Raw genomic sequence first — 25330 nt, forward strand, 5'->3', positions numbered from 1 at the left:
TTGTTTGGTGTAAAAGTTTTCTCTTCAGTGTGGAATATTCTCAGGTCAAGCTATAACCTCAGCTGTGACATTGATTAGAGCATTTGCTTTACAGAGAACACCGCACTCCACAGGTACGCCTTCATGCCAAACGCTTCCTCAGCCCTCCACTTGTTTCTGCAGTCACCCTCAAGAGTGCGAGCCATCTTTCAGGTTGCTCCACGGGGGAGCCATCTTGCACAAAGGCCAGCTTGCCACCGGAGTTTTTACTGGGTTTCTTCAGAGACACAATGTAGCTGCAGTTTTAATGGATGTGCTTCTCCTTGTAGTGGAAAACTTAATTTCATGAAATTAAGAGAATTCAGCCACTTGTGGCTTAAAACACAATTTGCGGGGTGGTGGCGGATATTTCTCAGTTTATTAGGATTCTCTCCCTGTCCTCTGCTGATCAGGTTTCTTGTGGGGGCAGTGGTAGGGGGAGAGGCTTGGGTATCATTCTAGCATCATCTCTGTACTTCTCTCTTTCCAAGTTTTCTTCCCTGTAGGATCTACTGAGAGTGAACTGTCTGATCTCCCAGTACAAGCAGTACACATTGGTCACCGGTGGGGAATTTGAGGGCTCTCCCCTATTGATTGGCCCGACGTGGATCTCAGGGGCCTGATGACTTGTTGAGAACTAGTGGCTGTCTCCTTTGCAGCCCAGACCATCCAACCTCTAGCCTCATTTGGGTCATGCTGCCTGGGAGGCACCTCAGCGTTCCTCTCTCCCTATGGAACTTTTTGGATTCCTCTAGGACCTGTGAGAGACGTGTGTGTGTGTGTGTGTGTGTGTGTGTGTGTGTGTGTGTGTGTGTGTGTGTGTGCGCGCGCGCGCGCACACGTGTTCCTGGGTAGGAAGGGAGCGGGACAGTTGGTTATCAGAACAATAAAAGGCTCTCTCTGTGCTCATTTCTACTCTATTCTAAAGGCCAACCCAAGGTGGCTCAGGGCACTACATGGGTTGTCTTCTCCCAAAGGTCTTGCCCCGCTCACCTTCTCCTTCATTCACACTAATTTTCCTAAATTCTCTTCTTAAACTTTTTTTCTCTGAATTTGTCCCACAGCCCAAAAAGGAATTTGTCTCCATAGGGTGAGACGGCTTTTTCTTTTTCAAAACATATACCATTCTTCTTAACTTCATGGTCCATGGTCTATGCCCTGAATCTCTATGTAAAGTCAACTTTTTAAGAATGAAAAAAAAAAAGTATCTTTTCTTTCTCTCAAGCCCCTGGCTCTTGAAAAGTACTTCAGCTTTCAGACCATATTGCTTTAACTTTAAAAAAATTATATTGGCTGTGAATTGTTTAAGACTGATGAATCACAGACGTGTACCTCTGAAACAAATAATACATTATATGTTTTTTAAAAAAAGAAGATAGTAGGAAGGGGAAAATGAAGGGGGGGAAATCAGAGGGGGAGAGGAACCACGAGAGACAATGGACTCTGAGAAACAAACCGAGGGTTCTAGATGGGAGAGGGGTGGGCGGATGGGTTAGCCTGGTGATGGGTATTAAAGAGGGCACGTTCTGCATGGAGCCCTGGGTGTTATGCACAAACAGTGAATCATGGAACACTACATCAAAAACTAATGATGTAATGTACGGTGACTAACATAACATAATAAAAAAATAATAAAATAAATAAAATAAAATAAAATAAAATAAAAATTATATTGGAACTCAGGCACTATTCTCCCCTCAAGGCAATGAAACCCATAGGAAGAAGACTACGTGGGAACAAGAAAATAAGTGAGAAAATTCTTGGCTTAAAATGCACACAGATTCTTTTACTTGCCATCTTCCCCCATGCCAGAGAATTCATGAAAGCAAAACCCGTAACATTTCTTGTCTTTTAAATTGCCAGATTTCTGCGGCCTTTCACCCCTCTCAAGTTTCAGAAATTTTCAGTGAAAAGGAGGAAAGAACAAAATTAGAAGCAAAATCCTAAGCTTCAAAACTCCTTTGTGCCTGTTTTTACGAAGTTTCACTTGGTATAACAGAAAAGTGGGCAGCATTATTTTCATGTAACAGTTGGACGTTCATTATTCCAGCATGTATATAAATTACGTTTAAAAAAATCTTATCCAATTTACTTTTTTGGCTTGCTTATTCTGATTCAAGCGTTTTTGAATTAAAGTCCACAAACATGTAATGGAAGGAAAATTTCTTTTTTACTTCGTAATTTATCATTATTGCACAGCACTTATTTAACTTACTAAAATGTATTGATCTTGAAAACACAAATACCTGATATTGGAAGCGTAACGATAAGCAAGCCGGCGCTCCTAACTGTGGACATTATAAAGTAGAAAAAAAAAAAAAGGCAAGAAAAAAAAGCTCTAAGGGGGCAAGGTTTGGGGCACTTTTCCATGCTGCCTCCTGGCTATTTGTCCAGTTGGGGGTCACTGTTTGTTACTCTCCGGGAACACTACGATCGTCCCCGGCGCAGTTGTTTTTGACCAAAATCCCAGGCGAGAGGAAGCCGGGATCGCCTGGGTTGCGCGCGGGGAACCAGACCCAATCCTGGGGGGCAAGGGCGAGTTTCAAAGACGACTCCACGGGCCGCGGCGAACTGGATTAATCGTCTGACCTTACTATCATCATCATTACTATTTAACATGTTAACTCTTTAACATTCCTAAAAGCCCCGCGTCTGGGACGGCCTCTGAAGGCTCCGCTCGTCCACATTCAAAACAGCGCGGAAAGCTGTTCCCTGACAGGACCAAAAGATGGAGGCGAGCTTTTGTTTATTTCGGCCCCCGCTCAAAACAAGCGTCTGCGGGCCAGAGCGCGCACACCTCGCCTTCGACCCGCGCCTTGGGGTCCGCGAGGACGCGGCGGCACGCGGGCACTTGGCCCGCCCCGGCCCGGCTGCCCTCCGCCGGCCCGGCCTTCCGGGCCTCCACGCCCCGCGCCGCGGCGGGCCCGCGGAGGGAGGGAGGGAGGCGGCGGGAGCGCGCGCGGCGTCACAAAGCCGAGCCGGAACGTCGAGGTGGGCGCCGGAGACCGGGGCGCCCCGGGCGAACCCACTTGCGGCCCGCCCTCGCGGGCGGGGAGGCGCGAGCGCTCGCCGCCCCCCCTCCCCCCGCTCCGCCCCCGCGGGCGCCCCCCCGTCGCCGGGCCCGGCCGCTGCGTCGCGGCCGCCCGGGCGCCGCAAAGCGTCTTGGGAGAGCCGGCTCGCGCCGGAAGGACGCGCGGGCGCTCGGCGGCGGCGAGGTTATAAAAGGGAAGGAGCCGGCGGCGGGCGGAAGTGGGCGGTTCAGCTGCTCCGGGCGCTGTTGTTTGGCGTTTGGGCCTCCCGAGGGGCGTTCTGTGGAGGGCCGCCGGTGCAGGCCGCAGTGACAGGGCCGCTCGCACCCGCGCACCCCGCCTCTTTCCCGGTGCAGCGTCTGCTCGCGGCCTCCGCGACCTGCAGGCCCAACATGGCGCAGGAGGTGTCGGAGTACCTGAGCCAGAACCCGCGGGTGGCCGCCTGGGTGGAGGCGCTGCGCTGCGACGGCGAGACTGACAAACACTGGCGCCACCGCCGAGAGTTTCTGCTCCGCAACGCCGGGGACCTGGCCCCGGCTGGCGGCGGTGCCGCCGCTAACGCGGAGGACGCTGCGGACGCCGAGAGCGGGACCCGCAGTCGGCAGCTGCAGCAGCTCGTCTCCTTCTCCATGGCTTGGGCGAACCACGTCTTCCTCGGGTGCCGGTGAGTGAGGAAGCGTCCCTGACCAGCTCTCCGCGTTTTGTCTTCCGCCCCCGGACTGGGGCCCGGAGCCTCCGCGGGGAGGGGGAAGTTGTGAAGCGCGGGAATCTGCGGGACTGGCTGCCCTCTAAGGGTGAGAAGGGCGTCTCTGCCAAAAGCCGACATGATTAACAGCCTACTCCGGTTGGGCGGGGGGGGGGGGGGGGGGGTCGGCTGGTGGGGTTGTTGGTTGACAACGCGCTCGTGGTGGACGCCGAATCTAAGGATTGGTGAGGAAGGACCCCGCCTCCCAGGCCCTGGAGCATTTGTTTCTGGGGTTCCAGGAAACAGAAAGTTCCTGGCGGTTGGTAGACTTTCTTGATTACAACCAGGAAATGCAGTTCCTGTGGCCTGTTTTTGCACACCCGAAATAGGAGCTTAGAAAAAACACTTTTTAAAAGTGTCTTTTTCTTTTTCAGGTACCCACAAAAAGTTATGGATAAAATACTTAGTATGGCTGAAGGCATCAAAGTGACAGATGCTCCAATCCATACAACAAGAGACGAACTGGTTGCCAAGGTGAAGAAAAGAGGGATATCGAGTAGCAATGGTTAGCAGATCATAGATGTGAACATACATAGGAGTTTAGAACATAAGTTTGATATCATTAGGAATTGCTGTTACTACTAATTTTTTAACAAGCCAGAATTTTTACAATGTTATTAATCAAGTTGGAATGTTAAACCTAAATTATGTGTCTGTGTGTTTTAGGCCCTGATTTTGATAGTTTCCTTTGACTGCTTTAGATTTTCAAGTGTCAAATGTTGTCTATGCTGTTGATCTTTTTAATATTAGAAATTAAATGATGTCATTCAACACTGTTTTAAGAAATTAATGAAGTTATTCCACACTTTTTAAAGAAATTACTAGCCCTGAAATATTTTTGCCTTGTGTCTTTATTTTAACAAGTATCTGTCTTGTAAATTTTCAGCTGATATGTATGAGCTAGACTTAGTCACATGTCTGTTTTCCTTCTTTTTAGAAGGGGTAGAAGAGCCAGCGAAGAAACGAATCATCGAAGGAAAAAACAATTCTGCCGTTGAGCAAGATCATGCAAAAATTTCTGCCAAAACAGAACGTGCGTCAGCTCAGCAGGAAAACAGCTCAGCATGTACAGGGCCAGCTACGAAATCAGAGAGTAGTGGGAACTCCACTCGAAGCTCTGGCACCTCGAGTCAGAATAGCTCTACAGGTGATGGAGATCGGTCTCTCTCCAGCCAAAGCAGCGGCATTTCCTCTCAGGTAACAGCGGCAGGGTCTGGAAAAGCTTCTGAATCAGAAGCTCCAGAGAAACATGGTTCAGCATCGATTGTTTCTTCGTTGTTGAAATCCAGTGTGAATAGTCATGTGACCCAATCTACTGATTCCAGACAGCAAAGTGGATCACCGAAAAAGAGTGCTTTGGAAGGCTCGTCAGTCTCAGCTTCTCAAAGCATCTCAGAGATTGAGGTGCCTTTGTTGGGCTCCTCCGGAAGCTCAGAAGGAGAGTTGCCACTGTTGTCTTCTAAACTTGGTTCAGAGACAGCGTCAGGTGGGTTAACTTCCAAAACTAGTTCAGAGGCAAGTGTTTCACCATCTCTTTCTAAAAATAGTTCCTCATCAGGCACATCCTTACTAACTCCCAAGAGCAGCACATCGACAGGTACATCGATGCTGACTTCCAAAAGCACTTCGCAGGTAGCTGCGTCACTGTTAGCGTCCAAGAGCAGCTCCCAAACCAGTGGATCTCTAGTTTCCAAAAGCACTTCCTTAGCCAGTGTGTCCCAGCTGGCTTCTAAGAGTAGTTCTCAGACTAGCACCTCACAGTTGCCTTCTAAAAGTACTTCACAGTCAAGTGAGAGTTCTGTCAGATTTTCTTGTTGCAAGTTAACCAATGAAGACGTGAAACAGAAACAACCTTTTTTCAACAGACTGTATAAGACGGTGGCATGGAAGTTGGTAGCTGTTGGTGGCTTTAGTCCCAGTGTGAATCATGGCGAGCTCCTAAATGCAGCTATTGAAGCTCTGAAGGCAACACTGGATGTGTTTTTTGTTCCGCTAAAAGAACTGGCAGATCTGCCTCAAAATAAAAGCTCTCAAGAAAGTATTGTTTGTGAATTGAGATGCAAGTCTGTGTATTTGGGCACTGGCTGTGGAAAAAGCAAAGAAAATGCAAAAGCTGTTGCATCAAGAGAAGCACTGAAGTTATTTCTCAAGAAGAAGGTAGTGGTAAAGATATGTAAAAGGAAATACAGAGGCAGTGAAATAGAAGATCTGGTACTCCTTGATGAAGAGTCAAGGCCTGTAAACTTACCGCCAGCATTAAAACATCCTCAAGAGTTACTATAATGTGTCCAAAATACCACTGCATATCATGTCTGTATTTGAAGAGAAAAACTGGCATACTTTTGTATAATATAAAACACAGGCTTTCACAAATTTTGTATTGCTTTTTTCCAGTTTTGCAGAAAATTTACATTCTAGTTCTCTTCACACAGTAGAAGTTGTAAATAATTTATGAATGACAGTACATATTAAAAAGTATGCATTAACAGCATACCAGTATGCTGTTTTATTTGCTGAAGAAAATACTGTCTTCTATTTTTAATGATCCATTAGGTACGATGTGTAGTTCTGTAGAATCTTAAAACTTTTGTACTACTTTCAATTTGGTGAAAATGTATTAAATTGTCTACCATGCTTTTTTTTTTTTCCTAGCTGAATAAACCTCCACATCAAAGAAAAGGGGACCATAGTATTTGAATGTCTGAAAGTCTGTGAAGCTTAAGGTTTTAAGAATGTTGCCCATAATGTTGAACATGTCTGTTAAGGAATAAAAGAAAAAATAGTTGCCTCAGACTATTTTTATGAGAAGTTGTAAGCATTTTTTAGATATAAAGCAGTATAAAGTACTTAAGGTTATTTTATTCTGAAGTTGTTTAAAATTCACCATGATTTTGACCGCTGCAGATTCTTTAAGTGGGTTAATTTATGTTTGAGGTAAAATACAATTTACACTTTTTCTTAAAGACATAAATGTGGGTTTCTATATTAAGCATATTTTGTGACTACTATTAATAGATGGATTTGTTTAGATATTAAATGCTTTAAGCTATTTTACCTTTTCAAGAAGTCGTGTTTTTTTTCCCCCACCTCTAAGTCAGAACCAATTCCTGCAAATGGGCTTCCCACTACTGGTCATTATAAATTACAATCAGGTAATTTTTTCATAGCTGATAGACAACTTTTTATGGATAGAGAAGTTACAGTTTGCAAATCTAGAACTAGTTGAACTGGATGGTTTTTTAAATTTACAAATCTAGACGAATACTGGGAACAATGGAGAACCACGTGCAGCTCGAATGAGCTTGTTCAGTTGAATTACATTTGTTAGTAATGAAATGGAATCCTGTGTCTGTTAGGTGATTCCGACTATTACTCTTATTGTATGTTCTGTTTCGTTTTTCTCCAAACTCTGGCCCAAAATGTTACCTTGATGGCCTTTCTTCTGTCTAGCTGCTGCACATGGAGCAGTGGTGGCAATGATGTATAGAGAAGAAAGAAGAAATGACCTTTTTATGTGCTAGTTGTATTGGAATAGGAAAATTGAACATAAGTAGCACAATTTTAAGTATGCAGAGGATACTTCTATTTTACATTCTAGAACTAGACAAGGATACGTACTTGAAAGGGTCAGCTTTCGTTTTTACCAGATATTAATGATTCAGTTTTGAGGATGTTTCAGTTAGATACCAAAGTCCATATTCTCTATAAATGGGTTGACTATATGTTGTGAGAAGCGATAACATGAATGTTATGAAAGCACTTCTGATTACTTTCCTAAGTCTTGGAATGTGTTATTTTGTGGGACAATGATTCCCAGGAAAGTGAGCCAAATACTACAAAGGATAAATTTCTGTGACGTTCCTAATTTAGGTGGTTTGCTAATTTCCTAAATTGGCTTGTTTCAAGTTAGTATAGTTTAAAATATAGTAACCTTTTGATATGGTAGAATTGGAAGTTGCTTAGTGTAAAAACACCGTTTAATTTATAAACATTTATTTGCTATGGCCTTATTAAAAGCTTATAAAATAATAAAAATGTAAAGAATCCCTGATACGAGAGAAATGCATATTTTACAATCGTTCAGGATAGTATAGTGCAGAAGAAAACAAGCTTTGGGTAGGAATCTGTTATTGAGATAGAATCTTGGCTCCCTTTGGGAATTTAACCTTCATCTGTAATACAGAATATTGACTTCCACCTGTAATGTAGGACTAATGGCTGTCTCAAAGAGCAATGAGGATTAGAGGAGATAATACATTTAAACTGTCCAGTACAGTGCAATATACTGTAGTTCATTAATTGCCTATGTATGTATTCTCATTTCCTCACAACTTTATGAGTAACTATTCTCATTTGGCCATTTCTTCAGTTGAAACAAAGTAATTTGGTCAAAGAATGCATTCCCACCCATAACTGATTGCACAGCACAAGCTCTTACTGTGTTACCTTTCTCATTTCTCTAAACGCTAACATTTCCAAAAGTCCCCCAGACTCTAGTTTTCTACCAGTTGTATCAAGTGACAGAACATCTTTCCAAAGCCTCATTTCCTTGGAATGAGTCACATCAGGAACTCTTATGTTTCTTTTTTTTTAAAGATTTTATTTATTTGACAGACACGGCGAGAGAGGGAACACAAGCAGGGGGAGTGGGAGAGGGAGAAGCAGGCTTCCCCTCGGAGCAGGGAGCCCGATGCGGGGCTCGATCCCAGGACCCTGGGATCATGACCGGAGCCGAAGGCAGACGCTTAACAATTGAGCCACCCAGGTGCACCAGGAACTCTTCGGTTTCTTAAACCTTCTCCTTTTACTTGCATGTCTTGAATATCCTCAACTGGGGAATTAGCCGTTATGGGTACAACTGAATTTTTTTTTTTATTATTTTTTAAGATTTTATTAGAGCGCAAGCAGGGGCAGAGGTGAGGGGAGTAGTAGGCTCTTGGAGGAGTAGGGAGCCCAATGTGGGGCTGGATCCCAGAACCCCAGGATCATGACCTGAGCTGAAGGCAGACACTTAACCAACTGAGCCACCCAGGTGGCCCCTGCAATTTGTTTTTAAAGAAAGCCCTAAAGGGGTGCCTTGGATGGCTCGGTTGGTTAAGTGTCTGCATTTGGCTCAGGTCATAATCCCAAGGCCCTAGGATTGAGCCCTGCATTGGGCTTCCTGAGCAAGGAGCCTGCTTCTGGAGTCTGCTTCTACCTCTCCCTCTGACCCTACCCCCTGCTCATGCTCTTGCTCACTTGCACTGAGTGAATAAATTATCAAGATGGGAAATACTGAATTTCATCCTTAAATTGAGGTGAGATGATGTTCTAAAACTGATTTTTCTTGATGGTGCTAAAGTCAGGATTTTTTAATGGTAAAGTTAGTTGACTTTGAAGAATGGTGTCATGAATTTTTAACCCAAATTTTGGGGGCCTGCCACTGCTTCCATCGGCTAGGGTTATCGTCATAAGGATAAGTGTAATTTGCCACCCAGGCACCCCTCCAAGGCTTTTTATATGTACTATATACATATACACATGTATATACATGTCTATATATACATGTCTATATAAAATAAAATACATATAAAAAGCCTGCTCCAATTTATGTATGAAAGGACCATCGTTTTTCCTACCAAGTGCAGCTTTTTTTGGTACACATTTCTCCTTGCTGTTTAGATCCCCGAGTAATGGCAGTGAGAAGGTAACCAAAGCCAGCATCAACTGGGAACCAGGTCAGTCCTACAATTGTATTGTAGCTTAAGGGGAATTTGTAGACTTTTTCCTCAAAAATTGTGCTAAAGTCCTACGTTGACTCACTTCACCGGCACATCTCTGGGTATCCCATTTCAGCCATGACTTTAAAAAAATATATTTAATGTAGTTAGTGAATAGAAATGCTCTTTGTAGCTTTTTACCATTTAAACAAAAATAGAGAAGTGCAGGGGTTGTCAAGCCCATTAATTTCCCCCCTACTCCACAAGAAAGATATTGGTAGAAATTTCACATTTCCCTGGCTTTCTTGAATGCACCTTGGTTGTAATCCAGATAGAACCATTCATTTTTATTTTGCTTTCTGTATTCCCAGCTTTAACCTCTCTCTACTTTTCTGTTTCTCAAAAAAAAAAAAAAAAAAGACTGAAGGAGGATTATTACCTGCAAATGAACATTAATTTGTCGATTTCTTTATCTATTCCTTTGCTGTTTATAGAGCAAAAAAATGAGTAGTTGGTAGAAAAAGTCCCAAACTAAATGGATTAACTTGGAAAGGGGAAAAAATGTAATATCAAAGAGGAATGGGTACATACAGGACATTCATTTGAAAACTAGAGATTTCATATGCCTGTACTTTAACAGGAAGCAATCAAATACCTTTTGTGATTTTGGAATTTTCATGAGTAGAATCCGAATCCAGCTTCGCAGTCATTAGGAAGCAACCAAACTATCGCAACATAAACAGTAAATATACTGAACTATAAAACTATTCTATAGAAGCAGAATGTGTATCACTTGAAAAGGAATTTAAAGACATGCCAAAAGGATAAGAATTGCCTAGTGTTTCCCTTATGACAGTTGTCATGTAAATCAGTTTACCAGGGCTTGGGCACTGAAGTGATAAAACCCTAGTTCTGAATATGTAATCTGTGGTTTTCAAACTTTCCTTTCACCATATATCCTCAGAAAAATGGGAGCCCTGTGTGTATAAAACAGATAGGAGAAGAACTACTTTAGTTCAAGGAGGGTGGCCACCAATGAATTTTTTCTACCTTCCTCAATTCTTGCAGCATCTCTACGGACCATGAGCAGAAGGGAGTTTAACCACCATGAGGCCCAGTGTAGTTCACTTCCTCCTGCAACAGGTATTGGAAAAGTCACCAGTTTACTACAAAATGGAACTACTCTGCTTTTACGCAATCTACCAAGTAGACTTTGTAATTAGGGACTCTGGTAAAGCGTAAGGGACCATCACATAAATTAACATTTAAATAACACTAAAATAGCTACCCTTTCTTTTTTATTGTGAAGTATAATTGTGGAGATCCATAAAGTCCGATAATGATTAATTGAATGTCCATATAACATTACCTAGTTCACAAAATAAAACTGTATCAGCACTGCAAGTGCTCTCATGTGAGTAGCTACCATTTATTTGGTGCCTACAATATGTTGCTGGTTAGCCAAGGTTTTTTGTTTGTTTGTTTGTTTGTTTGTTTTTAAAATAAGCTCTATGCCCAACGTGGGGCTTGAACTCACAACCCCAAGATCAAGAGTCACATGCTGTACTGACTGAGCCAGCCAGGTGCCCCAACCTTGGTCTTATTTAAGCCTCCCTGAACCCCATGAGGTGGGTTGGTATTGTTGATCCTGTGTTACAAACGACAACCTGATGATCATTTCGAATTATTTCCCTCAAATCACAGCACTAGTGTATGTTGAAGCAGGGACTCAAGCCAGTTTCTCACAGAAGACTAAGCAATGACTTGGTTCTAATTTGGGGCAGTGAATGTGAAAAACCAGTGAGACAAGCTGTCCCATGATCTTTGTTTCCTATGTTCCAGAAAATAAGTGTAATCAGACTTTGAGGAAAATTTGAGAAATTTTATTTGACTATTTAAATTAGGAAGCTTCTAAAGAAGTAAACTTTAAAGGAAACTGCTCACGTATGTATCTGAAATAGTCATTAGAAAATATTTTCTAGACATTCTATTCGTAGAACTCAAAGGGACAATTCCCAGAGGCGATGGTATAATCAATAATGCAATCAGTGGTTGAAACAAATAACCTTATGAATCCTGTCTCATTACTCTTCACCATTTGTATATAATTAAGGTTTTTTTTGTACACTAAAAAAAATGGTTCTCATGAAATAAAAATTGATAGATGTCCAGGGAAGCATTTCTAGGTGATCTTACCTGTGTGCACTGATAGTGGACCATACTTAATGAGGGAGTTCTCAGATACTCTCAGTAACCTGCAGTTGGGAAACCAATGGGGTAAAGTATGTGCACCTTCGGTCCTTGTTTTTCATTTCAAAATACTCAATGCAATCAAGATAACTAGGATATAGGCAAGATAAAGATCCTATTTTGAAAACATTTGTTCCTTTCCCGCCGTAATTCACATTCCCTAGCAGTCATTCTGGATAATATGACTTTAGGGCAGTCCATACCAGGGATAGCAAGGAAGTAAAAAGCCACTCATTCCAGCCTTGGTAGATTTTGAGGAGGAGAAGGGTAAAGAGGGGAAGCAGGCTTCTGAGACCTGTGGGTCCTGATCTCTAGCCTATAGCATGAACTTCGACTGGCAGTAATGTGGAGGTGGGAGTAAGAGTTTTCATTTAGTGAGCCTGCCTTGTTTATCCTGTCTGTAATCAAAGAATGCACCACTACTTGGAAGGGTCCAGGAGATCCGGAGAGGGCTTGATTAAGAAATACGGAAGGCATCAGGACCTTAAATCCAGAGCCACTTAGTTTTACCACACCAGGGGCATCATTCACATGGAATACAATGGGTGTCATTTGATACAATGAATGATATCGCTTGGAGTTGTGGGACAAGGTGACCCTTTTTGGAATCCGTGAAATTGCTATATGAATAAACTTATTTTTAAAATCTTACTTTAAGGGGCGCTTGGGTGGCTCAGTTGGTTAAGTTTCTGCCTTTGGCTCACGTCATGATCTGGGGGTCCTGGGATGGAGCCCTGCCTCAGGAGTCCCTGCTCAGCGGGAAGTCTGCTTCTCCCTCTGCCTCTGCTCCCCCCACCTGCTCCTGCTCTCTTTCTCTTTCAAATCAAAAAAAAAAAAAAAAAATCTTTCATAAAAAAAATCTTACTTTAAAAAATAATTGGAAATGCTAGTGGTTCTATGAAGCATGGGTAACATATAAATTCTAACAAACTGTTCTTGGGAGTAGCATATGTTAAAAGTATTGACCACGCTGCGGGCACTATTTATACATACTTGGTCATGAGTTACTTTGCCCGACACATTCTTCTCTAGGAAGAATTATTTTAAGACAATAGCCTAAAATCAAATCGTATCAGGTGAAGCAAGGCTACTTGGGTTATGTTAAGGATTTTTTTCCCCCTCTATTCACAAAGCTTGGGGGCAATTCAGGAATTAGGCAGATGAAGAATTATGTCAGCTCAGGTATGGAATAACACTGAGAGTCTGCTCTCTGTTCTCTCCTACAGACAGGTAATGTGCCTTAATTATCAGGTTTCCTTCTGCACGTTCGATGTAACCCCCCATCCCTCTCAGTTTTCCTTTGATCTGTTTCTTTGCTCCATTAATTCTCTCTTGGTCATTAGCTTTGCTGAGGTGAGCTAACATAAATGGAAGGTTTTAAGAATTTTACTTTCTAAAACCACGGAAGATAGTATGTACTTCAGAAGTTGGACATCCCATAAATTTCAGTGTGATGTTGGTTCTGGGAGAATAGTGAAAGAGAAAATTGCTGACCCCCCTTTTTTTTTGAAGATTTTATTTATTTATTTGACAGAGAGAAACACAGCGAGAGAGGGAACACAAGCAAGGGGAGTGGGAGAGGGAGAAGCAGGCTTCCCGCGGAGCAGGGAGCCCGATGGGGGGCTCGATCCCAGGACCCTGGGATCATGACCTGAGCCGAAGGCAGACGCTTAACAACTGAGCCACCCAGGAACCCCGCTGACCCCTTTTGATCTCTGTCAGTTTAAAGCAGGAGGGGAAAGGCTGGTATATAGAAAATAATATAAGATCAGCTCAACCAACTCTGTTCCCATCCAATGGACCTATGAATTTTGTGTAAACTTCGGTGGCTTTTTAGAATTTAAAATTCTATCCCTTATTGTAAGGGAATCCATGCCATCATATATCAAAGCAAAGCTTTCCCACTGAATCTTGACCTACCACTGACAAACCAAAATAACATAAACAACATATTGATTTTCTACTGCTGCTATAAAAAGTTACCACAATTATGATGGCTTAAACAATACAAATCTGTAGGTTAGAAGTCTAATGCAGTTCTCCAGGGGCTCAAATCAAGTTGTTGGCAGTTCTGTGTTCCCTTCTGGGGACTTTGAGGAAGAATCTGTTTGCTTGCTTTTTTTTTTTTTTTTTAAAGATTTTATTTATTTATTTGAGAGAGAGAGAATGAGAGAGAGAGAGAGCATGAGAGGGGGGAGGGTCAGAGGGAGAAGCAGACTCCCTGCCGAGCAGGGAGCCCGATGCGGGACTCGATCCCGGGACTCCAGGACCATGACCTGAGCCGAAGGCAGTCGCTTAACCAACTGAGCCACCCAGGCGCCCCTGTTTGCTTGCTTTTTCCAGCTTCCATGGGCTGCTTATATTCCTTGCTCCTTACCCTCTTTCTCCATCTACAAAGCTAGAAATGATGGGTTGAGTCCTCAAATGGCATCACCTTGACCCTGCTTCTGCTGTCACATCTTTTTTGCTGCCCCCGACATCTCCACCTACTCTTCCACTCTTTCTGCCTCCCTTTCCCACTTAGAGGGACCCCTGTGATTACATTAGGTTCACATAGATAATCTCCCTATTTTAAGATCATCTGATGAGTTGATCATCTGTTCAACTTTATTAATTCCATTTGCAACCTTCATTCTCCTTGGCCATGTAATGTAACATATTCACAGGTTCCAAGGATTAGGACATGGTACCTGGGGGTCCATTATTCTGCCTACCTTATAGAGATTCGAATTCACCACCACCACCACTTATCTTAAGAATGTTGGCCTTCTAACTTCATAAATGACAAGTGTTGACGGCCTTTCTGCTGAGCAAGATGCAGAATGGAAAGTGGTATAGCTTAAAAATGAGCCCTGCAGTGCAGCTCAATAAATTGATGTAATTAAGATGGATATACCCATTTTAAATGATGTCTGATCACAAGTAGTTTCTCCGCCATTTAATCCTTACAGTCTGATAAGGGAGCCTCTCTCTCCTCCAAGTATCCTTAAATAAGAAGAACTTTCTCTTAAGGGTCAAATAACAGAAGTACAGTAATAGCTACAGTGGCAAACAAATTGTTGAGTTTTTCAAGACTTCTTTGGGGGCTAGTAGAATTGCATCTTTGTCATAATGAGGCTGGTGGGTGTGGTAAGAGCTACAAAATAAGTGCTCCGTGCCTTAACTTCCTTTACTTATTGCCTGACTGATCTCACTAATGTCAAATGTCAACTTCTCATTGTTGAGCAAGATACATCTTATTTTTTAAAAAGATTTACTTATTTATTTTAGAGAGAGAGGGAGTGAGAGAGAGAGAGAGAGAGCAGGGGGAGGGGCAGGGGGAGAAGGAGACAAGTGGATTCCCTGCTGAGTGGGGAGCCCAACGTGGAGCTCGATCCCAGGATCCTGGGATCATGAATCCTGGGATCATGACCTGAATGGAAATCAAAAGTCAGATGCTTAACCAACTGAGCTACCCAGGTGCCCCCCATCTTAATTTTTTTTTAAAGATTTTATTTATTTATTTGAGAGAGAGAGAGAGTGAGAGAGAGAGAGCCCAAGAAGGGGTAGGGTCAGAGGGAGAAGCAGACTCCCTGCTAAGCAGGGAGCCCGATGCCGGACTCGATCCCGGGACTCGATTCCGGGACTCCGGGATCATGACCTGAGCCGAAGGCAGTCTCTTAACCAACTGAGCCACCCAGGTGCCCCCTTAATTTTTTTTTTAATATTTTATTTTCAAGTAATCTCTACACCCAACGTGAGCCTCGAACTCACAACTCTGAGGTCAAGCGTCGCAAACTTCACTGATTCCAGCCAAATGCCCCAGATACATCGTAACATTTATATCTGAACAACTAGCCAAAGGGCATATATAATTATTAAAATACATGATTGGACATTCTTTATAGCCATAATGGTTAAATACATCCTAGGCATTTGAAAAATCACATTGGCTGACTTTAAATATCTAATAGTTCATTGCAAGTATCCTAAAGAGGTGAAAGGAAGTGTTCATGAGGAACATGGTAGCACAGGTTTTGCTCCAGATAATATGTATACTTCTAAAATCAGAGTTATGTTTTTTTTTTAACAGCAAATTTACAAAACACAAATTCTGTGTGCTTCAAAGAAAAAGTATCTTTATTTGGAAAGAATATCTGTATTTCATTAGTCTACCGCCTTCAAAGCATTTTTAGGCCGCCTCTTTTGGAATTGCCTTTTGTTCCAGAAGCATATTCTTTGGAATTGCCTCAGTGATTCAGTGGTAGAAAATATTTGTATTTTGTGGATTGATTTGATTTTTACTTTTCCTTGAGTTTAGGGTACAAAATGCACTTATCAGATGGGGCCTCAAACTAACTCATCATTTTGATGACTCACAAGTCCCCACTTAAGGGCTCTTGTTGTCATTTGTCAACTGGCTTAACACCAAAGTTGTCCCATCTTACCATTTCTTGAGTGCCTCTATCGGTTAGAGTTCTTTTGTTTCAAGCTACAGAAGTTAACTCTAAAATGGCAAAACAAAAATTACTGAAAGGTCACTCACTGAAACAAAGGACAAGTTAAATCACCAAGAATGTAGGCAGCAGATACCTACAAGAGACTCATTTTAGACCTAAAGATAACTGTTGATTGAAAGTGAGGGGATGGAGGGGCGCCTGGGTGGCTCAGTCAGTTAAGCATCTGCCCTTGGCTTAGGTCATGATCCCAGAGATCGAGTCCTACATTGGGCTCCTTGCTCAGCAGGGAGCCTGCTTCTCCTTCTGTCTGCTGCTCCCCCTGCTTGTGCTTGCTCTCTGACAAATAAGTAAATAAAATCTAAAAAAAAAGGGGGGGATGGAGAAACATCTATCATGCAATGGATGTCAAAAGAAAGCCGGAGTAGTAATACTTATTTCAGACAAAATAGACTTTAAAACAAAAACTAACAAAAGACAGAGAAGGACACTATATAATAATAAAGGGGATAATGCAACAAGAAGATATAACAATTGTAAATACTTATGCACCCAATATGGGAGCACCCAAATACATAAAACAATAACAAACATAAAGGAACTAATCGATAGGGGACTTTATTTATTTTTTTTCCCCACTTACATCAGTGGACAGATCATCTTAATAGAACATCAGCCAGGAAACAATGACGTTGAGTGACACACTGGAACAGATGATTTAACGTATATTCAGAACATTGCATCGTAAAACATCAAAATACACATTCTTTTGAAGTGCACATGGAACATTCTCCAGAATAGATCACATATTAGGCCACAAAACAAGTCTCAACAAAGTCAGAAACATCAAAGTCATACCATGCATCTTTTCAGACCACGAGGCTATGAAACTAGTAGTCAGCCACCAGAAAAAATCTGGAAAAACCACAAATACATGAAGGTTAATAACATGCTTCTACACAGTGAATGGGTCAACCAGGAAATAAAAGGAAAAATAAATAGTCCCAGGACCTGCGAGCATGCCCCGCCAGGCCATGCTCTCCCTCTGCCTTCTGCTGGCCACCATCCTGGACCCCCAGCTGCAGCAGCAGCTCCAGTTCTCGCTCCTTAAGGGTCTCAGCCTGGAGGACAAGGAGAACACGCCCCACCCCCCTGCCCTCAGTGGACCGGCGTGCTGGCCAGCAAGACCACCAGGACGATCTTCCAGGAGCCCCCAGAGCCAAAAACTAAGGTACTTGCCCCCAGCGTGGAGGATGAGCCCCTACTGACAGAAAACCCTCTTCGCTTTCTCATCTTTCCTACGGAGTATCATGATCTTTGGCAGATGTGTAATAAAGCTGAGGCTTCTTTTTGGACAGCTAAAGAGGTGAATCTTTCCAAGGACATTCAGCACTGGGAATCCCTGAAGCCTGAGGAGAGAGATTTTATACCCCACGTTCATGTTCTGGCTTTCTTTGTGGCAAGTGTTGGCATAGTAGATGAAAACTTGGTGGAGTGGTGTGGCCAAGAAGTTCAGATGACAGAAGCCTGCTGTTTCTATGGCTTCCAAATTGCCATGGAAAACATCCATTCTGAGATATGTAGTCTCCTCACTGACACTTATATAAGATTCCAAAGAGAGGGAATTTCTCTTCAACACCATCGAGACAATGCCTTGTGAAAGGAAGAAGGCAGATTGGGCCTTGCGTTGGGTTGGGGACAAAGAGGCTACCTACAGGGAATGGGTTGTGGACTTTGCTGCCATGGAAGGACTTTCCTTTTTTGGTTCTTCTGCGTCGATATACTGGCTCAAGAAATGCAGCCTGATGCCTGGCCTCATTGTTTTCCAATGAGCTTATTAGCAGACATGAGGGTTTACACCGTGACTTTGCCTGCCTGACGTTCAAACACCTGGTCCATAAACCTTCAGAGCAGAGAGTGAAGGAAATAATTATCAAAGCCGTTAGGATAGACCAGGAGTTCCTCCCAGGGGCCTTCCCCTGAAGCTCATTGGGATGAATTGCATGTTAATAAGGCAGTATATTGAATTCATGGCAGACTGACTTAGGCAGGAACTAGGTTTTAGCAAGGTTTCCAGAGTAGAAAATCCATTTGACCTTATGAAGAATATTTCACTGGAAGGGAAGACTAACTTCTTTGAGAACAGAGGAGGCGAGTATCAGAGGATAGGAGTGATGTCAAGTCCAACAAAGAATTCTTTTACCTTGGATACTCACTTATAAGTGAATGAAGATGTGCTCTTATTTTGCTGATTTTTTCCCCTCTTTCTCATAAAAAAATAAATCAGCTACTTGAAGTGTATCAAACCAGATACACCATGAAATATCCATAATGTTCATTAATAATATTGTTAAAACTGTGTAGCACCTCATAAGCAAGCCCGTTGATTAGTGATGCTAGTTGTCTCACCCAGAAAGAAGCAGAGACAAAAGCTACTCGGATTCTTAGGAAAGATCTTGGCCGTGTTTGGCTTTCACAGGCAGGATGGCTGTCCATGAGTTCACCGTGGCTCTTAGTGGCAGTCAAGGCTCAAAGTGTGGGGATTCTAGGGTGAGTCTGATCCAGCAGGATTAATCAGTCAGTTACTCCAAGGCTTTTGGAAGGTGTCCCCGTTGGTGCTTCAAAGCAGATTTTAAAGTTTACTTACTGATTTGTATATAAAACTGGCACTTTACCCACAAATAAACATAGTTCAAATAAACAAACGTACTATCGCAACAAAGGCCTGATTTAACCTAATTTGGTTTCTAGCCCAAATGCAAAGCCTTCTACTGACCACTAATGGGAGCAAGTCTGGAATTTACTAGGTGACCAAAGTCCATCAAACCTGTGCAGATGAAACACATTATCTCTATTCTTTATTTTCTAGAATGAATGGATGTGCTCTTTAATCAACTTTAGAGTCAGTCCTGCACATCTCGAGGTATTAGCCAGTTGGTGCCACAAACAGGACAGGTTGTGGTTTGTATTTTGGAGGCCATGCCATCAAGTGTTGTGGAATGAAAGCGAGGGGAAAGGAGCTTCTAACTTAAATCACTGGAGCTTGAAGTGTGATGCAGGCTGACTGCTGGTCACCTGGGGGTGTGCAGGGGGCAGCATCCTCTTATTTCCCAAATCGGTATTTCCCCCAATTTCAAGCTCTTACTGAAGATCCTTAGACCCTTAGTTATAGGATCTGAGATGATATTGTAAATTGATTTTCCAATCATCCTTGCATGAAATGCCCCACTGAGGATCTTGCTCCAGGTAAGTGGCACCACCAGGACTGAAGTAGGCTCCCCGAAAATTTGAGCATTTATTCCAGTTTGGTTGAATTTGTAAGTCAATACTGTTGACCGAATCCATTTATATTTACTACATGTTTTTTAAATTAGAAAAAATAATTTTTCTGTGTAGGTCCTTTTATATCTGTGGTTCATATTTTGAAATAATTGCCCAGTTAGTGTGGTTCATGATTGAAGCAGATAGAGTTCAGTGCAGTTACTGCCAGCATCTGCCCCAATCTGAGCATCACCTTGTTGGATTCCTGACCTTCAGGAGAAAACTCTAGTTGCATGAGCTGTATAAATACATGCTCTATTCACATCATAATTTTAGAATGAGGTATAAAATAATATACTTAATAGGGATGGTTTGAATCGACCTGCCTTTGTGTTCCCCCGCCTTCTCCCTGCCTACCCTCCAACAAAAACTCAGCCAAGATGTTACATGGAAGGTGGTAGATGATACGCACTGACCCTTTGGCTGTATTTGTTAACCTGCTGTATTGTGTTGGCTGATCACTGGCCTGTTCTATCATCAGTTTTCTTCATTTATTGTATAAGTTGTCAAATAGTCGATTTAAAAATTTCTGTAATGGGGCTTTCTATCTTTTAAATGATTGTTACCTAAAGTCAGTCCAGATTATGTGGTTCTTACACTTGCACATCACAAAAGTTAATAAATGTTTTTGCCTCATGAAAGAAAAGAAATAAGAAATAAGTACATGGAAACAAATGAAAATGAAAACACAAGCGTCCTAAACCTCTGAGATGTAGCAAAGTCGGTCCTGAGAGAGAAGTATATAGCAATACAGGCCTTCCTCAAGAAGCAAGAAATACCTTAAACAACCTAAACTTACACCTAAAGGAGTTAGAAAAAGAACAACAAACAAAATCTAAAACCAGCAAAAGGAAGGAAATAATAAAGATTAGAGCAGATATAAATGATATACAAACTAAAAAAAACTAAAACAAAACACACAATAGAACAGACCAATGAAACCAGGACCTGGTTCTCTGAAAAAAAAAATCACTAAAGTTGATAAAGCTCTAGCCAGATTTATCAAGAAAAAAAGAGGACTCAAATAAAATTTCAAAGGAGAGAGGAGAAATAACAACCAACACCACAGAAATACAATCATAAGAGAATATTACAGGGTTGCCTGGCTAGCTCAGTCAGTGGAGTGTGCAACTCTCGACCTTGGGGTTGTGCATTCGAGCCCCATGTTGGGTGTAGAGATTACTTAAAAGTAAAATATATATATATTTTAAAGATTTTATTTATTCATTTGACAGAGACACAGCGAGAGAGGGAACACAAGCAGGGGGAGTGGGAGAGGGAGAAGCAGGCTTCCCGCTGAGCAGGGAGCCTGATGCAAGGCCCAATCCCAGGACCCTGGAATCATGACCCGAGCCGAAGGCAGACGCCTAAAGACAGCCACCCAGGCGCCCCTAAAAGTAAAATATTTAAAAAATGAATATTATGAAAAACTATATGCCAACAAATGGGACAACCTAGAAGAAATGGACAAATTCCTAGAAACATATAAACTACCAAAACTGAAACAGGAAGAAATAGAAAATCTGAACAGACTGATAACCAGCAAAGAAATTGAGTCAGTAACCAAAAAACTCCCAACAAACAAAAGTCCAGGACCAGATGGCTTTATAGGCAAATTCAACCAAACACTTAAAGAATTAATACCTATTCTTCCTAAACTATTCCAAAATACAGAAAAGGAAGGAAAACTTCCAAATTCATTCTATGAAGCCAACATTACCCTGCTACCAAAACCAGATAAAGACATCACTAAGAGAACTACAGGCTAATATTCCTGATGAACATAGATACAAAAATTCTCAACAAAATACTAGCAAGCCAAATTCAATGATACATTACAAAAATCATTCACTATGGGCAACCCTTTTGGGTCCCCTCCCTCTTTGGGAGCTTTGTACTATAGCTCAACAACTTTACTATTGTTCAAAAAACTTTGCTTTGCTGCCCACCAAAAAAATAAAAACAAAAGCAAAAAAACCCCAAGAATCATTCACCACAATTAAGTGGAATTTATTCCTGGGATGCAAGTGTGGTTCAATATTCACAAATCAATGTGATATATTGCTTCAATAAGACAAAGGATAAGAACCATACAATCATTTCAAGAGATGCAGAAAAAGTGCAACATCCATTCATGATAAAAACCCTCAACAAAGTAGGTTTAGTGGGAACATACCTAAACATAATAAAGGCCATATTGAAAAACCCACCGCTATCATCATTCTTAATGGGGGAATACTGAGAACTTTCCCCCTAAGATCGGGAACAAGACAAGGATGCCCACTCTTACCACATTTATTCAACATAGTACTGGAAGCCCCAGCCACAGCAGTCACAACAAAAAGAAATAAAAGACATCCAAATAGGTAAGGAAGAAGTAAAACTTTCACTGTTTGCAGATGACACGATACTATATACAGAAAATCCAAAACTCCACCAAAAAACTGCTAGAACGGATAAACAAATTCAGTAAAGTCACAGGATACAAAATCAATGTACAGAAATCTGCATTTCTATACAGCAATAATGAAGCAGCAGAAAGAAATATTAACAATCCCATTTACAATTGTACCCAAAATAATAAGATACTTAGGAATAAACCTAACCAAAGAGGTCAAAGACCTCTACTCTGAAAACTATAAAACACTGATGAAAAAAATTGAAGATGACACAAAGTAATGGAAAGACATTCCATGCTCATGGATTGGAAGAACAAATATTGTTAAAAGTCTATACTAACCAAAGCAATCCCTACACATTAATTCAATCCCTATCAAAATATCAACAGCATTTTTTACAGAACTAAAACAAACAATCCTAAGATTTGTATGGAACCACAAAATACCTCAAATAGCCAAGGCAAACTTGAAAAGGAAAAGCAAACCTGGAGGCATCACAATTCTGGACTTTAAGTTGTATTACAAAGCTGTAGTCATCAAAACAGTATGGTGCTGGCACAAAAATAGACACATAGATCAATAGAACAGAACAGAAAATCCAGAAATAAACACACAATTATGTGGCCAATTAATCTTTGATAAAGCAGGAAAGAATATGCAATGGGAAAAGGACGGTGTCTTCAACAAATGGTGTAGGGAAAATTGGAGAGCTATAGCAAATGAATGAAACTGGACCACTTTCTTACACCAGACACAAAGATAAACTCAAAATGGATTAAAGATCTAAATGTGAGACCTGAAATCATAAAAATCCTAGAAGAGAACACAGGCAGTAACTTCTTTGACATTGGCCATAACAACTTCTTTCTAGATATGCCTCCTGAGGCAAGGGAAATGAAAGCAAAAATAAACTACTGGGTCTTTGTCAAGATAAAAAGCTTCTGCACAGCAAAGGAAACAATCAACAAAACTAAAAGGCAACCTATGGAATGAGAGAAGATATTTGCAAATGACATATCTGATAAAGGGTTAGAATCAAAAATATATAAAGAAGTTATAAAACTTAATACCCCAAACCCAAAACATCCAATTAAAAAATGGGCAGAAGACATGAACAGGCATTTCTCCAAAGAAGACATACCGACGGCCAACAGACATATGAAAAGATGCTCATCATCACTTATCGTCAGGGAAGTGCAAATCAAAACTACAATGAAATAGCACCTCCCACATGTCAGAATGGCCCAAATCAAAATAGCACCAGAAACAACAAGTGTTGGTGAGGATATGGATAAAAAGGAACCCTTGCGCACCGCACTGTTGGTGGGAGTGCAAACTGGTGCAGCCACTGTGGAAAACAGTATGGCGCTTCATCAAGAAGTTAAAAATAGAGTGGCGCCAGGGTGGCTCAGTTGGTTGAGGGTCCAACTCTTGGTTTTGGCTCAGGTGATGATTTCGGGGTTGTGGGATCAGCCCTGAATCAGCGGGGAGTCTGCTTGGGGATTATCTCCTTCTGCCCCTCCCCTCACTCATGTGCTCTTGCACACGCATCCTCTCTCTAGGATAAATAAATATATTTTTTAAAAAGTTAAAAATAGAACTACCTTATGATTGCACTGCTGGGTTTACCCAAAGAATACATGGACACTAATTCAAAGGATACATGCACCCCTATGTTTATAGCAGGATCATTTACCATAGCCAAGATACAGAAGCAGCCCAAGTGTCCATCAGTAGTAGATGAATGGATAAAGAAAATGTGGTATAAATGTATGTGTGTGTGTGTGTGTATATATAATAATATATATAATAATATTCCACACAATGGAATATTATTCAGTCATAAAGAGAATGAAATCTCCCCATTTGCAATGACATGGATGGAGCTAGAGGGTATTATGCCATGTGAAATAAGTCCATCAGAGAAAGACAAAATACCATATGATTTCACTCATATGTGGAATTTAAGAAACAAAACAAACAAGCAAAGGGAAAAAAAGAAAGAGAGAGAGACAAATCAAGAAACAGTCTTTTGGGTTCCTTGCTGGCTCAATTGGTAGAGTATGGGACTCTTGATCTCAGGGTCATGAGTTCGAGCTCCCACATTGGGTGTGGATCCTACTTACAAAAAGAAAAGAAAAGAAACAGTCTCTTAATTACAGAGAACAAACTGCTGGTTACCAGAGAGAAGGTGGGTGGGGGATGGGTGAAATAGGTGATGGGAATTAAGGAGCGCACTTGTCATAATGAGCACAGGGTGATACATGGAAGTGTTAAATCACTATATTGTACACCTGAAACTGATATAACACTGTATGTTAACTAACTGGAATTAAAATAAAAACTTAAAAAAAACCCCACTATGCTGGGGAAAAAAAAGAATCTAAGCAGGGGAGACAATTTCTCTTTTTTTTTTTTTTTTTAAAGTAAACTCTACCCCTGGGCAGGGGGCAGGGGAGGAGGGGGTGTGGGGGGGTCTTGAACTCACAACCACGATATCAAGAGTCACATGTTCCACCAGCTGAGTCAGCCAGATGCCCCAGAGACAGATAATTTCATCAAGGTACTGTCATCAAAACAATTCAGTTCCAACCATTCTATGTTCTGTAATTTAACTTAAGCTTCAGGTTCTCAAGAAAGAGAATCTAAGTTGCTAAGCTTAAGTTACATGTCTGTCTCATGGGGTGGGGGTGGGGGTTCAGGAATAATTTATTGACCAATGTTAATAGTAAACTTGGCTCCATGAAGGCCCAGACACAGATACCACCGGGATAAATTACTTTTTTAAAGGATATAGAATGAAGTTAGCACAGTCAGGATACTCTGCAGAAAGATCAACAATATTCTCCAAAGACAAAGAGAAGTCGAAACTTCTGGATCCAGATCCTCAAAAGATAATGTTTTGAGTTGGCAAGGGTCACATCAGACCTTCTGAAAACTCAACTTCATCCCTCGGGCCCATATTTATGTGGCAGAAGCTAGACGTCTGAGAGAGAGCCTGTCTAATATGTTGAAGGCTGTCATATCCAAACCAAACACACCCCATGGTAGGGTTATGTTCTGCATACTGTGATTTCTAGAGCTCAATATATAGTACTTTAGGCCTGGAAAACTTCATCTATTGCTCTTAACTTTCCCAAGATAACATGCGTTAAGCCAAGAACATACTTGAATTCAATGCTGTAGGACTAGAACAAAGTCAATTACTTATGCATCCCCAGGGCTATAGCTCATGGACCAGCTGGAGAGGCTATCCTGGGCCAGGCCCCTTGACTGACATCCCCTTGAGACCATATGGCTGGGTGTGGGAGCACAGAGGGGTGGGGCAGTGGTGGTGGCAGGGGAGGACAGTTCCCCCAAGCTCTCTTTGCCTCAGGCATCATTCTCCAGAGGGATTTTTTTAATTTAATTTTATTATTGTTATGTTAGTCAC

General features: G+C 41.8%; 1 protein-coding gene and 1 pseudogene across 1 annotated transcript; both read left to right on the forward strand.

Moving 5' to 3' along the window:
• The first annotated feature begins 3300 nt into the window (after positions 1-3300).
• On the forward strand, positions 3301-6585 carry CDKN2AIP (CDKN2A interacting protein). Its single transcript, XM_028099887.2, has 3 exons — positions 3301-3711; positions 4167-4297; positions 4730-6585. Exons 1-3 carry the CDS (start codon positions 3440-3442, stop codon positions 6073-6075), a joined length of 1749 nt encoding a protein of 582 aa, XP_027955688.1. The 5' UTR covers positions 3301-3439; the 3' UTR covers positions 6076-6585.
• A 10608-nt stretch (positions 6586-17193) lies between these two features.
• Positions 17194-18399, forward strand: LOC114206155 (ribonucleoside-diphosphate reductase subunit M2 pseudogene; annotated as a pseudogene).
• The last annotated feature ends 6931 nt before the right edge of the window (positions 18400-25330 follow it).

This window comes from Eumetopias jubatus, unplaced genomic scaffold (genome assembly GCF_037043125.1).
Source record: "Eumetopias jubatus isolate StellerSeaLion01/CBP00866 unplaced genomic scaffold, mEumJub1_p1.0 scaffold_2, whole genome shotgun sequence".
Lineage (NCBI taxonomy): Eukaryota > Metazoa > Chordata > Mammalia > Carnivora > Otariidae > Eumetopias > Eumetopias jubatus.